The following is a 14,729-nucleotide window of genomic DNA, read 5'->3' on the forward strand; positions in this document are numbered from 1 at the left end:
AGAGTTGGACTGTGAGGAAAGCTGAGCACTGAAGAATTGATGTTTTTGAACTGTGGTGTTGGAGAAGACTCTTGAGAGTCCCGTGGAGTGCAAGGAGATCCAACCAGTCCATTCTAAAGGAGATCAGTCCTGGGTGTTCTTTGGAAGGACTGATGCTAAAGCTGAAACTCCAGTACTTTGGCCACCTCATGCGAAGAGTTGACTCATTGGAAAAGACCCTGATGCTGGGAGGGATTGGGGGCAGGAGGAGAAGGGAACAACAGAGGATGAGATGGCTGGATGGCATCACCGACTCGATGGAAGTGAGTTTGAGTGAAATCCGGGAGTTGGTGATGGACAGGGAGGCCTGGTGTGCTGCAATTTATGGGGTTGCAAAAAGTTGGACATGATCGAGTGACTGAACTGAACTGAACTGAATAACTTTTCATGATTTAGCAAGATTAAACTTTTCATGTTTAGCAAGATTAACAATGACCTGGGGCGAGTATTCTAGGGAGCGGTATCCTGTAGAAAGAGCTCTGAGACTTGCTGCATTCTCCCAGCTGTTCCATATGCTTCCTGTCACTTGCTGGAAGGTGACTTGTGAATGTCACTTCTCCTTGCTTGCGACATGGCCACAAAGCCTTGATTAGAGTTATTCTTCTAAATTGAGCATTTCCTTTAGACTTTTCTGAGTAGAAAGTGTAATTTTTATAGTATGAGAGCTTTTGGTTAACTTAGCCATGGTAATTTGTGGCTTTTTTGCACTCTCTAATTTTATCTCTTGAAAATAAGTATCTCTTTTGGTATAATCTTGGGTTGCAGGAGGTCACACTCTTCATAGTGACAGTTTTGAGTGGGAAGAAGGGGATAGCAGAGGAGTTTGGATTTGTTCAAACAAAGGACACCAGGAAAGCTCTTCTTAGAAGACTGACCAGGGGTGGCAGACTCAGAAATCTAGGATAATCTAGAATTCCTGGCATTTCTGTGGATTTGAAAAATATCAACTTTGACTGAAAAAAAAAAAAAAAAGGTTTAAAACAATCTCATTTCTCCAAAATCCTTAGAAATTAAAATGGCTTAGATCATCAGAAATTATAGCCTTATGAGGATAGAGAAAAACAGATCCCCGGTACAATATAAAAATTCAGAATGCTTTCAATTTGATCTAGAGAAATTGAGTCAAAACTAGACAGCTCTTTCAACTCTTTAAAGGATTTTATGATCTGTTGGGACAGCAACTTGGAGGTGGTATATCTACTTACAAATCAAATATTTCTAAAAGTTTTTAAAATGAAATAACATACGAACACAAAGAAGCAAAAGAAATTTATATTTTGAGGAAGTCTATTTTTGTGATTAAAGCTAAGTAATACATTTTATATATTGTAAAAATATTTTTAGCATATTTTCTTGAAAACATTAGACTTTTTATTGATGTGCAACACAACAGTTCCTAAGTATGCAGTTTCTATATTTGTGTTTTCAACCTGTTCTTCAGAATAGCACTTCAGTTGCTTCCTGGAAAGTTAAAAACAATACAAACATTTTTTAAGAACATATAGTGTAATTTTAAAATATGTTTAATTAATTTTAACTTTTTTACTATTTCATGGAATGGTTAATAAGACAAAAATCACTATTTCAGAGTTTACCAATTTAAGTTGCTCTTGTGCGGAACTGTGGAGAGAGAACAGTGGTCCTTATATATTGTAGTTTTCACATTCAAGTTTTCTTATTTTATTTAGTATAATTTTGCCGGGGTCCAGCCCCGGTTAGATCCAGGGATTCCCTTGGGAGGACGGCATTGGCGACTGAGAGAAATAGAGAAGGAGATAAGGAAAGAATTTTGCAGTTAAGAAAACAGAGGAGAGAAAAGAGGCTGATATTCCTTGGTTTATGCAGAAAGCCAATAAAGCCCCAGCATGGGACTTGCTCTGTTCATGTAGGCTGCAGGCGCCCTCTCAAATAGCTGAAGATGCCCCACCTTAGGCACCTTCTCGAGTGGGTCTTAGAAGCCCAGGCAGGAAAGTGAACACAGAAGGCCCCTGTGCTCCAGGGAATCAGCCTGAAAAGGAAAATGAAAGAGAAAGAATGACATGGGGAGACCAAGCTTGATGAGCATGGCCCACACTTTATTTTCCAAAGTAGTTTTTATACCTTAAGTTGTGCATAGAGGATAATGGGGGGGTGGGGGTGGGGCGGGGGTAGAGTCATGCAAGGTCAGCAGTCCTTCATCCTTATCGAAGCCAGGCTTTCTTTCTGCAAACTTATCATACGCAAAAGCTTTAGGTGATTTACATCATCTTCTGGCCAGGAGGCCTGTTAACATTTTATGACCCTTTCTTCAGAAAACTTATTTTTCTCTAAAGGTGATTATTCTAAAGTCAGGCGCCACCCTCTGAAAGCATTAGATAAAGTTGCATTCCTATAGGGCAAAAGTGTGGTGGGCTATAACAAGAAAAGAATTAATTCAAGGGTCCAAGGTTACAAACATTAAAGCTACTACTTACATTTCTATATACCAACTGTATTAATCAATATACTCCCAGGGACACAATAGGTAAGGGATATGGAAACTTGGCAGCAAGCATTAGCTCAACAAAGAAATCCTCTACTAGTTCTATTCTAACAATTTTAACTCTCTGAGAAGCTCTGCATTGTTAGAATATCTTAAGCTTCCTGTGCCTCTTGTGGTTGGGAGGCTGTGAACAATCACATGTGTAGCTGCAGGAGTCCGAACAAACCTGTCAGGCAAGCTAGAAAGTCATCAGAAGGGTTTGAATTGAAACACACCTATTATGTCCAGGAGACTTATTAACTAGGGTTTTAAGTTGATTTTCTTACAGAGAAAGGTGGTTGGGAATAGCCCCCCGTTAATGTCAGAAGAGTTGGTGAAAGTCGTGAAATAGTAAAACAGACAGATTTTGGTTTTGGGGTAGATGCTCAGGCAGGTCCAGGGGGGCCCCTTGAGTTCTGATTCACCTTTGCATGTCAGATCTCTCCGCATGACCTTTGTCATGGGTGGGAACTCCCGTGCTGGCTCCCAGCATAATTTCAGGACTCTCTTAAAACTAAAATATTGTTAATCCAGAATGCAAAGTTATTAAAAAAGAAAAACAGAATTTCATCAACTGTTGCTATGAGCTGAATATGTGAGTGTGTGCTGTGTCTGACTCTTTGCAATCCCATGGACTGTGGCCCGCCAGGCTCCACCGTCCATGGAATTTTCCAGGCAAGAATACTGGAGTGCGTGGCCATTTGCTCCTCTAGGGGATTTTCCCCACCCAGGAATTGAACCCACCCAGGAATCTCTTAAGTCTCCTGCACTGGCAGGCAGATTCTTTACCAATAGTGCCACCTGGGAAACCCCATCTGAATGGGAAAGAAAGTGAAAGTCGCTCAGTCATGTGTCTGACTCTTTGCTATCCCATGAACTATACAGTCCATGGAATTCTCCAGGCCAGAATACTGGAGTGGGTAACCTTTCCCTTCTCCAGGGGATCTTCCCAACTCAGGGATGGAACCCAGGTCTCCTGCACTGCAGGTGGAATCTTTACCAGCTGAGCCACCAGGGAAGCCCCACCTCAAATTTATGTTTTAAAATCTAATGTCCAATGTGATGGTATTAGGGATAGGGCTTTTGATAGGTGCTTAGGTCTTGAGGGCAGAGCCTCCATGAATGCGAAGAGACTCCACAGAATTCCCCAGCCCCTTCGACCACATAAAGATACAGTGGAAGTCTGTGACCCAGAAGAGGGCCCTAATTTGATCATGCTGGCACCCTGATCTCAGACTTCTGGCCTCCAGAATTGTGAGAAATAAATTTCTGTTGTTCTTAAGCCATTCAATCTTTGGTATTTTGTTATAGCAGCCTGAAAGGACGAAGACAGTGTTTAAGTCTTCTCATGTCTTGATTGAAGAATTATGGATTATTTAGTAGCAAAGGGGAGGCTGCTAACTTTTTATCTGCGAAAAAAGTCCTAAAAAACACCATGAACAATATCATTTACCAATGACTTGAAAGTAGGATTTTATGAATTTTGTAAAATTCCAAAGTTGTAGATACAAGTAGAGAGGAAGTCAATGAAGATAATTAGGAAAAAAAATCCGTTTAATGAAGAAACACAAAATGTACAGATATAATAATACTGTACAAATATAATAATAATAAGCAGTATTTATACTTTATATTTTAATGCTTCTTGGAAGAAAGAAATGAACTTAAACAGTACCTATCACAAGATTCTAAAACAGACAGCAAGTTTACTCTTACTAGAATTCTAGGGACAAGAAAACTGGCATTAAAATACAATAACTTGTGTGCTGCTGTTTACCTTTGATCCTTCAGCTCCAAACCCATCCTCTCTATTATCTATAAGAGGCAGGGCTGGGACTTTTCAAATTGTGCTTCTCCCTTGACAGCTGGTTTCTAATTAGTTTCTACCAGGAGGAGGGAAGAACGGATTATTTCTTCTTGAAGCCCCAGGCTCCAGTTGTTCTGCCACTCTCCCAGAAAGCCAGCCTTATTGTTTCCCTTCATCCTGACTTTTTTTTTTTTTTTAATTTTAAATTTAGTCTTGGCTTTTAGTACTGAAATACTTTATTCTCCTTCTAAATTATTCAGTTCAATTCAGTTCAGTCATTCAGTCATGTCTGACTCTTTGCAACTCCATGGACTGCAGCATGCCAGGCCCCCCTGTCCATCACCAACTCCCGGAGTTTACTCAAACTCATGTCCATTGAGTTGGTGATGCCATCCAATCATCTCAATCTCTGTCGTCCCCTTCTCCCAACTTCAATCTTTCCCAGCATCAGGGTCTTTTCAGTTGAGTCAGTTCTTTGCATCAGGTGGCCAAAGTATTGGACTATCAGCTTCAGCATCAGTCCTTCCAGTGAATATACAGGACTGATTTCCTTTAGCATGGACTGGTTGGATCTCCTTGTAGTCCAAGGGACTTTTCAAGAGTCTTCTCCAACACCACAGTTAAAAAGCATCAATTCTTTGGCACTCAGCTTTCTTTATAGTCCAACTCTCACCTCCATACATGATTACTGGAAAAACCATAGCTTTCACTAGACGTACCTTTGTTGGCAAAGTAATGCCTCTGCTTTTTAATATGCTGTCTCGGTTCGTCATAACTTCCAAGGAGCAAGCGTCTTAATTTCATGGCTGCAATCACCATTTGGAGACCAAAAAAATAAAGTCTGTCACTGTTTCCACTGTTTCCCCATCTATTTCCCATGAAGTGATGGGACCAGATGCCATGATCTTCGTTTTCTGAATGTTCAGCTTTAAGCCAACATTTTCCTCTCCTCTTTCACTTTCATCAAGAGGCTCTTTAGTTTTTCTTCGCTTTCTGCCATAAGGGTGGTGTCATCTGCATATCTGAGGTTATTGATATTTCTCCCGGCAATCTTGGTTCCAGCCTGTGGTTCATCCAGCCCAGCGTTTCTCATGATGTACTCTGCATAGAAGTTAAATAAGCAGGGTGACAAAATACAGCCTAGATGTACTCCTTTTCCTATTTGGAACCAGTCTGTTGTTCCATGTCCAGTTCTAACTGTTGCTTCTTGACCTGCATACAGATTTCTCAGGAGGCAAGTCAAGTGGTCTAGTATTCCCATCTCTTAAAGAATTTTCCACAGTTTGTTGTGATCCACACAATTAAAGGCTCTGGCATAGTCAATAAAGCAGAAATAGATGTTTTTCTGGAACTCTCTTGCTTTTTCCATGATCCAACAGATGTTGGTAATTTGATCTCTGGTTCTTCTGTCTTCTAAATCCAGCTTGAACATCTGAAAGTTCAAGGCTCATGTACTGTTGAAGCCTGGCTTGGAGAATTTTGAGCATTACTTTGCTAGCAGGTGAGATAAATGCAATGTGCCATAGTTTGAGCATTCTTTGGCATTGCCCTTCTTTGGGATTGGAATGAAAACTGACCTTTTCCAGTCCTGTGGTCACTGCTGAGTTTTCCAAATTTGCTGGCATATTGGGTGCAGCACTTTCACAGCATCATCTTTTAGGATTTGAAATAGTTCAACTGGAATTCCATCACTACCACTAGCTTTGTTCGTAGTGATGCTTTGTAAGGCCCACTTGACTTCGCATTCCAGGATGTCTGGCTCTAGGTGAGTGATCACACCATCGTGATTATCTGGGTCATGAAGATTTTTTTTTTTGTATAGTTAGTCTGTGTATTCTTGCCACCTCTTCTTAATATCTTCTGCTTCTGTTAGGTCCATACCATTTCTGTCCTTTATTGAGCCCATCTTTGCATGAAATATTCCCTTGGTATCTCTAATTTTCTTGAAGAGATCTCTAGTCTTTCCCATTTTGTTGTTTTCCTCTATTTCTTTGATTGTTCACTGAGGAAGGCTTTCCAATCTCTCCCTGCTGTTCTTTGGAACTCTGCATTCAAATGGGTATATCTTTTCTTTTCTCCTTTGCCTTCGTGTTTCTTCTTTTCACAGCTATTTGTAAGGCCTCCTCGGACAACCATTTTGCCTTTTCACATTTCTTTTTCTTGGGTGTGGTCTTGATCCCTGCTCTTGTACAATATCACAAACCTCTGTCCATAGTTCTTCAGGCACTCTGTCTATCAGATCTAATCCCTTGAATCTATTTCTCACCTCCACTGTATAATCATAAGGAATTTGATTTAGGTCATACCTGAATGGTCTAATGGTTTTCCCCACTTTCTTCAATTTAAGCCTGAATTTGCCAATAAGGAGATCATGATCCGAGCCACAGTCAGCTTGAGATTTTGTTTTTGCTGATTGTATAGAGCTTCTCCATCTTTGGCTGCAAAGAATATAATCAATCTGACTTAGGTATTGACCATCTGGTGATGTCCATGTGTAGAGTCTTCTCTTGTGTTGTTGGAAGAGGGTGTTTGCTATGACCAGTGCCTTCTCTTGGCAAAACTCTGTTAGTTTTTGACCTGCTTCATTCTGTACTCCAAGGCCAAATTTGCCTGTTACTTCAGGTATTTCTTGACTTCCTATTTTTGCATTCCAATCCCCTATAATGGAAAGGACATCTTTTTGGGGCATTAGTCCTAGAAGGTCTTGTAGGTCTTCATAGAACTGTTCAGCTTCTTCAGCATTACTGGTCGGGGCATAGGCTCCAATTACTATGATATTGAATGGTTTGCCTTGGAAACAAACAGAGATCATTCTGTTGTTTTTGATACTGCATCCAAGTACTGCATTTCGGTCTCTTTTGTTGACTATGATGGCTACTCCATTTCTTCTAAGGAATTCTTGCCCACGGTAGTAAATATAATGGTAATCTGAGTTAAATTCACCCATTCCAGTCCATTTGAGTTCACTGATTCCTAAAATGTTGATGTTCACTCTTGCCATCTCTTGTTTGACCATGTCCAATTTGCCTTGATTCATGGACCTAACATTCCAGGTTCCTGTGCAATATTGCTCTTACAGCATCAGACTTCTATCACCAGTCACATCAACAACTGGGTGTTGTGTTTGCTCTGGCTCTGTCTCTTCATTCTTTCTGGAGTCATTTCTCCACTGATCTCCAGTAGCATATTGGGCACCTACTGACCTGGGGAGTTCCTCTTTCAGTGTCCTCTCTTTTTGTTTTTTCATACTGTTCATGGGGTTCTCAAGGCAAGAATACTGAAGTGGTTTGCCATTCCCTTCTCCAGTGAACCATGTTTTGTCAGAACTCTCCACCATGACCCATCCATCTTGGATGGCCCTACATGGCACGGCTCGAGTTTCCTTGAGTTAGACAAGGCTGTGGTTCATGTGATCAGATTGGTTAGTTTTCTGTGATTGAGGTTTTCAGTCTGTCTGCCCTCTGATGGAGAAGGATAAGAGGCTTATGGAAGCTTCCTGATGGGAGAGACTGACTGAGGAAACTAAGTCTTGTTCTGATGGGCGGGGCCAGGCTCAGTAAATTTTTAATCCAATTTTCTGTTGATGGGTGGGGCTGTGTTCCCTTCCTTTTATTTGACTTGGGGCCAAACTATGAGGGAGGTAATGAAGATAATGGCGACCTCCTTCAAAAGGTCCCATGCATGCACTGCTACACTCAGTGCCCCCAGCCCTGCAGCAGGCCACTGCCAACCCATGCCTCTGTTGGAGACTCCTGCACATTCCCCGGGGCAAGTCTGGGTCAGTCTCTTGTGGGGTCACTGCTCCTTTCTCTTGGGACCTGGTAGGCACAAGGTTCTGTTTGCATCCTCTAAGAGTCTGTTTCCCCAGTTCTGTGTAAGTTCTGGCAGCTCTATGGTGGGGTTAACGAGACCTCTTCCAAGAGGGCTTATGCCATACCCATGTCTGCTGCATCCAGAGCCCCTGCCCCAGGTGCAGTTCACTGCAGACCTGTACCTCCACAGGAGACGCACAAACACCATTTTGTCTCAGTCTCTGTGAGGTCTCTGGGTCCTGGTGTGCACAAGGTTTGTTTGAACCCTCTGAGCCTCTCTGACCAGTAGGGGGTTTGATTCAAAACACGATTTCGTTCCTCCTACCAACTTGCTGGGGATTCTCTGCCCTTGGACATGGGGTATCTCCTCACAAATTTATGGCAATGTGTGGCCACAGAGAATGGTTTAGGAATGGGCATGTGACCCAATCTGAGTCAATGACAATAATTTTGGGACTTTTTCTGGAAGTGTTGGGCAAGAGGTTTGTTCTTTCTGCATTAGCTGCATTAGAATGTAAACATGAAGATGCTGGTGGTATTTGTACATGAGGGTTGGGGTGGATGATGCAGAAAGAGAGTCTGGGAGTGAATCTATCACTGAGGAGAATGGAGCAGAGAGACAGAGACTCAGGCTCTGGATGATGTCATTTGAGTCTTTGGTTCTTGCTCTGCCAGAAATCAGATTACTTCTGAGTGTCTCAGTTAAGCGAGTTCACTTTATTGTCCAAACCAACTGGAGCTGAGCTTTTGCACCTTGAAAGAATACTGACGTAACCTGAACTTCTCACTCCCCACATTCTTATACCCCATCATATAATGGAATAACATTTCCACAGGGTGGTATTTTGTCTTTACATTTGAACCTATCACTTCCTTGGACAGCAAGGAGATCAAACCAGTCAATCCTAAAGGAAATCAACCCTGAATATCCACTGGAGGGACTGATGCTGAAGCTAAAGCTCCAATACTTTGGCCACCTGATGCGAAGAGTTGACTCATCGGAAAAGACCCTGATGCTTGGAAAGATTGAGGGCAGGAGGAGAAGGGGGCAACAGAGTGTGAGATGGTTGGATGGCATCATGGACACAACAGACACGAGTTTCTGCAGTCCATGGGGTGGCAAAGAGTTGGACATGACTGAGCAGCTGAACCACAATAACAAGTATTACTAATTAAGGAGAACAAAGAAGGAAAGAAAAGTGTATGTCTCAGTTTTGAGTACCAAATTCAATTCACTAGCTGTATCAACAGAGGATGAGGTGGTTAGATGGAATCATGGACACAACAGACACGAGTTTCAGCAAACTCCAGGAGATGGTGAAGGACAGGGAAGCCTGGGGTGCAACCGTCCATGGGGTCACCAAGAGTCAGACACAACTGAGCAGCTGAACAACAACGTCCTTAATGGCCGAGACTCTTTGTGACCATAGTGGTGCCATGCTGCGGTCTTTCTTCAGTAAACATTTTCTGATACTTTAGTACGTGGAGACAAACAGCATGTACCGTGCTTACCTAGAGTACGTTCAATGTCAAAACTGCAGTCATAAATATTTCCAAGAGCAACACTCTTCCCACCAGACAGCTTATCACTGTAGTCACTATCTGGGCAGCTGTACCCACAGTGGACGCTTTGCTGTTGCTGCTGCCACTGCTGCTACTGCCCGGGCTGGAGACAGACTGCGAAGCCAGGCCGAGAGGCTGGGACTCCACCCGAACGAACTCATCCAGGATAAATTCAATCTTAAAATTTTTTCCTGGGGGGGAAAAATAAGCAGTGTTTGACTTCCTTTGATTATCTGTTTGTTGTCATACACTTCCAACTGGGTTTTCATCAACTTACAAATACTGTATAACCCCTAATGAAGTACTTTTGGAAACTGAGTCAAATGAACTGAAGTATAAACAATGGTAGAGAGGGTCTCAGAGTCAGAAGTGTTCTATTTGCCATAGTTAACTTCCCTGGTGGCTCAGATGGTCAGGAATCCACCTGCAGTGCAGGAAACCCAGGTTCAATCTCTGGGTCAGGAAAATCCCCCACTCTAGTATTCCTGCCTGGAGAATTCCATGGACAGATGAGCCTGGTGGGCTACAGTCCATGGAGTCACAAAGAGTCAGACATAACTGAGCGATTAACACTTTCACTTCTATCTGCTCATCAGCTATGGACAGGAGGACTCTGGATAGATTTTCCTTCTGGATTGTCAATACCTACTTCTTAGGGGTTCTCTCCTAGTGCCCAGGACTGGCTGTTAGAAACAAAGGACAGTATGGAAGAGAGCTGAGGGTGCTGAGCCTTGTCTGATCATTGTACACTTGACCAAGGAGCAATGGAAAGACACTTTATCACTTTTCTTGCATATGCTTTGTTGTTTGTACAGTTTTACAGTGGTTAATCTACAAACTGGCTAACCGATCTAAAAATCATGAAGAGATGACTATATTTGACCTTCCTTACTGTACATAAGCAGGGAACTGAAAGCCTACACTTACGGGAAAAAAGAAAGCAGGAAATAGGGAAGAAAGGAGGAAGGGAGGGAGGGAGGAAGAGAATTAGAAACAACAGATAGACATTCCAAGGGAAGCTTTGAACTCTAAAGGAAAATTTACTGGATAAAAGGAGAGCACTATTTTGTTATCATGAAAAGCGTCAAAATCTACATTATTGCTTCAGCACTCTAGTGATCCCAGTTACTTTGGAACACTGCCTTTGAAAGTCGTAGTATGAAGACCTTGATCCTCAGGTTGGGTCTCTGCCACTGGGCACCTTCCCAGGGAGGTGGGCAACCTTCTTTCAGAGGGGGTTCTTGTCAAGTGCCTCATAGCTCATCATTTAGGCTGACTGTTAGAGCTTATAGGACACTGCAGGCTCTTGCCCCAGGGCACAATGTTGAACTCATTGCCACTGGATTTCCATAAAACTCTAGGTTGAGATATTGCTGCCCAGTAGGAAGATCAAGTTTCTCTCTTTTGGAATGATATTAGCTTTTGATATTTAGGTCTTATGAAAAAAAAAATCCAGATTATTGTTAGAATTTCTTTAACTTATCTTACTCTTTATTTTGGTTTTTTTAAAGAGAATTTATTTTTGGCTGTGTTGGGTTTTCATTGCTGTGTTGAGCAGGGGCAACTCTCTAATTGCAGTGCAAGGGTTTCTCATTGTGGTGGCTTCTCTTGTTGCAGAGCATGGGCTCTAAAGCTTAGGCTCAACAGTTGTGGTACACAGGCTTAGTTGTTTTGTGGCATGTGAAATCTTCCCGGATCAGGGATCAAACCCATCTCCTGCACGGGCACATGGATTCTTTACCACTGAGCCACCAGGAAAGCCCTACTGTGGCTTTTATTCTGACTTTTAGTGTGTGTGTGTTTGAAATAAGATTGGTGAGGAGAGTGAGGGCTGAGATAAAACTTTTTCAGGAGTTAGGGCTTATAAAGGTCCTAAATGAGCCCTGGGTTGAGGTAAACGGAGTAATGCTGGTCTGTGTCCAGCACAGCGAGTCTATTTCCTTCCTTTTGACATTGATTCATCTATCATCACTAGAGACCTACTTTTTGGATGTATCATTTTTGCCACGGTAGAAAGGCTTTTACCAGTTGAAGCTATGCCATCAGTCCACATGGAAATAATATAAGAAACCTCACTGTGGGAGTTGTGACTATATTTACGCTAACCATGTTGAAGAGATCATGAGTATACTTCATGAGAACTCACAGGAGACATCTGTTCTGGTCTCAGAGCAAATTGTAATTCATCAGAGCGACTGTTTTATCTTTAGAGAGCTATGAATCATGAAAACACTTGTGTTTTCTCCTTCGCATTGGCTTATAGAAAGACTAGAACCCACTTTCCAGCCCAACTCTGAACTCCAGCATGGGCCATTAAAATTACCTGATACTATCTTACCCTTTCTTTTCTTGAACTGAAAACTCTATATATTAAATTTTCTTACTATACATGTAATATGTAATTTTTACATAGATGATTTAGAAGAATTACACATGGATAAGGAAGAAAATATGAATCATGATATAATTTTGATTTACATCCTCAAATTACCTGTTTTAATTCCCTTAATTGCTTATTTTATTTTTCACCTTATTTTGCATATTAGATATATTTTTGTAAGCTAGACATTCTGATTTCTATAATTTATTGACCAGAGTAGTATAGACCACTTTATTCATTAAAAGGAAATTATAATTATCCTTATTTATGGGTATACATATGAGGATCAAAAATAGTACATTCACCTGTTCTAAGAAGAGTAAGATCTGTGTAGTTGGCCCAACAGCTGCTAAACGGAATTGTTGTATTTCCACTAAGTCCACTGATTTGGTTATTATTGGAGTCCTTTAGTACGGCCTTCAAAACCAGTGCAGTAATCCCAACTGATACACAATTACCCTAAAGAAAAAAAGAGTAGAGAATTACAACAATTGGCCTGTTACCATGCTTTTTTTTTCCTAAAAAAAAAAAGATATATAGAACTTTATCTTTTTAAATGTCTCATTTCAAATTCTAAATCTACAGAAGCTCTTTTTCCTACACAAAGAGTTCAAATAACAAGCTGTGGAGCAAGTTCACAGAGAAGGCACATTTTTAAAACATAAAAGACAACATTCATAGATAACAGTCCAACGTTGAAGAGGCAGTGCCATTCCCAGGTTGTCAGTGTACCAGGATTAGTGAAGTAACTTCATTCTTCCACTTAAATAAATCTCTGAGTTATAACTTACATCGGCATCTTCTGCCTTTACTGAAGGCTGTTGAGAAAATGGCTGTCCCAGCTGTGTGGCCACTGGCTGAGTGACCACTGAGAGCGAAGTCACAAGGGCTACATGATGAACAGGAAATGAAAGCCTTCCAACCGGCTGGGCAGCCACCTGTGAATGGTCACGAGCGACAGAGTGGTGATCACGTGATCAACTACATTCAGTAGCAAACTCCTCTTGGCCAGGCTAAGTGTTTAACGTTCTTTGTTAAAAGTATGTTCAAGGCATGAAGTCAATATTATTACAATATTTCCTCTAGAGCATATTCATGAAGCACTGTTGTAAATAAGCAAAGCAAAGCATATTTTACACCAATAAATACTTTTTTAGAAGATACACTCCTTTTTCAACTACTTTATGATTTTGGCAATACTTAAAAAAAATAGGCAATAATTAGAAAGACATGCTCTCTAAATTACTGTACTGAAATAGAAGAACAGTTAAAATAAGAAAGAAGCAATGTTTTAAATAGCAAAATGCATCTTTCTAGTTGCATTTTCTTACCTTAGCCCAGCCAGAATCACTGGGGCTGGGGATAGGATCAGTAATAGACATGGAAGAGACATTAAATCCGAGGATACTATTGGTTTTTCCTAAAATTACAGCTTGTCCAAGAGAACCAGCAATTTCTTGGAGTTCAGGTAACTGCATCTGACCTATGAGGAAAGTGTTATGACACGTGGACTGTAAGAATATGGAATAGGGAGAACATGTGAGAATATTCCACTTCAGTTTTTGTTTGTGCCACTCGCTCCATCCACATCAGAGAATTCTATAGCTTTCTAACCATTCCTGAGCTAAACATGACAAAGTCATACTAAGGAGGTCAGGAAAATAAAAAACTCTGTAGAATATATATATATATATATATATATATATTTAGCTAGAATTAAAGAACAAAAGACAAAACAAAGGTGATAATATAATTTCAAGAAAAATGAGTGAGAGTATGCAGGGAAAAATGTTTCTTAATTTAATACTTTCCTATGTCATTCTTTGTTTAGAAGTGAAGCACTCTCATGTACGTCTATCATTAAATATTACTTTTTAAAAAAATAGAGTGTTCATTGCAGAATGGAAGGAGATAATTAGCACCATTGAATTTATAGTATATATTAATGAGTGGCTAACATTATCATTAAATTACTAACAAAAATGTTCCTTGCTCTGGACACTGACGATTTTCAAGGTTAATTCTGACACTGTAGGTAGTTTCTATTCCCTTTTTCTAGCTTTGCAGTTCCTTGTAAACCTACTTCCCCTGCTAAGGCTCTTTACCTTGTGAAGTGGCACCTCTTATCAGAGAAGCCTGGAACTCTCTCTTGAGCCCTTCTTCTCCTTCACCTCTCCCCCACACCATATAATCAGTCCTCCATTTCGAAATCTCTCTAACTCCATTGCTCAAATCCTAGTCAACCCATCAGCAGCAGAGATACGAAAACAGCTTTCAAACTGGCTTCCTGACATCCATTCTCTCCCTCTTGCATTCTGTTCTACACACTGCAGTCAGAGCGATCATTTAAGAAACAACTACAGAGTGAAGCCCGTCAGAAAGAGACAAACAAACACTGTACATTACTGCATATATATGGAATCTAGAAAAAGGGTACTGATGAACCTTTTTGCAGGGCAGAAACAGAGACACAGACGTAGAGAATGGACCCTGTGGACATAGTGGGAGAAGGAGGGTGGGATGAACTGAGAGAGTATCACTGGCATATATACCCTACCATGTGTAAAACAGCTAGTGGGAAGTTGTCATACAGCACAGGGAGCTCAGCTCAGTGCTCTGAGATGACCT

At 41.1% G+C, this 14,729-nt stretch overlaps 1 protein-coding gene across 2 annotated transcripts in view; it reads right to left on the bottom strand.

Annotated features, from left to right (window-relative positions):
- Positions 1 to 687: 687 nt before the first annotated feature.
- Positions 688 to 14,729, bottom strand: part of PKHD1L1 (PKHD1 like 1) — a 178,556-nt gene continuing 164,514 nt past the window's right edge. Inside the window, exons 74-78 of one of the 2 annotated variants that reach the window (XM_027561303.1) lie at positions 13,433 to 13,584; positions 12,893 to 13,039; positions 12,407 to 12,560; positions 9,671 to 9,912; positions 688 to 1,500 (exon numbers count right to left, since the gene is read on the bottom strand). In XM_027561303.1, coding sequence (XP_027417104.1) covers positions 9,671 to 9,912; positions 12,407 to 12,560; positions 12,893 to 13,039; positions 13,433 to 13,584 — 695 coding nt within the window. In that variant the 3' untranslated portion in view covers positions 688 to 1,500. Of the gene's footprint in view, positions 1,501 to 2,006; positions 2,048 to 9,670; positions 9,913 to 12,406; positions 12,561 to 12,892; positions 13,040 to 13,432; positions 13,585 to 14,729 lie in introns of those variants that run through there. The other variant, XM_027561304.1, reaches the window with a different exon arrangement.

This window comes from Bos indicus x Bos taurus, chromosome 14 (genome assembly GCF_003369695.1).
Source record: "Bos indicus x Bos taurus breed Angus x Brahman F1 hybrid chromosome 14, Bos_hybrid_MaternalHap_v2.0, whole genome shotgun sequence".
NCBI lineage: Eukaryota > Metazoa > Chordata > Mammalia > Artiodactyla > Bovidae > Bos > Bos indicus x Bos taurus.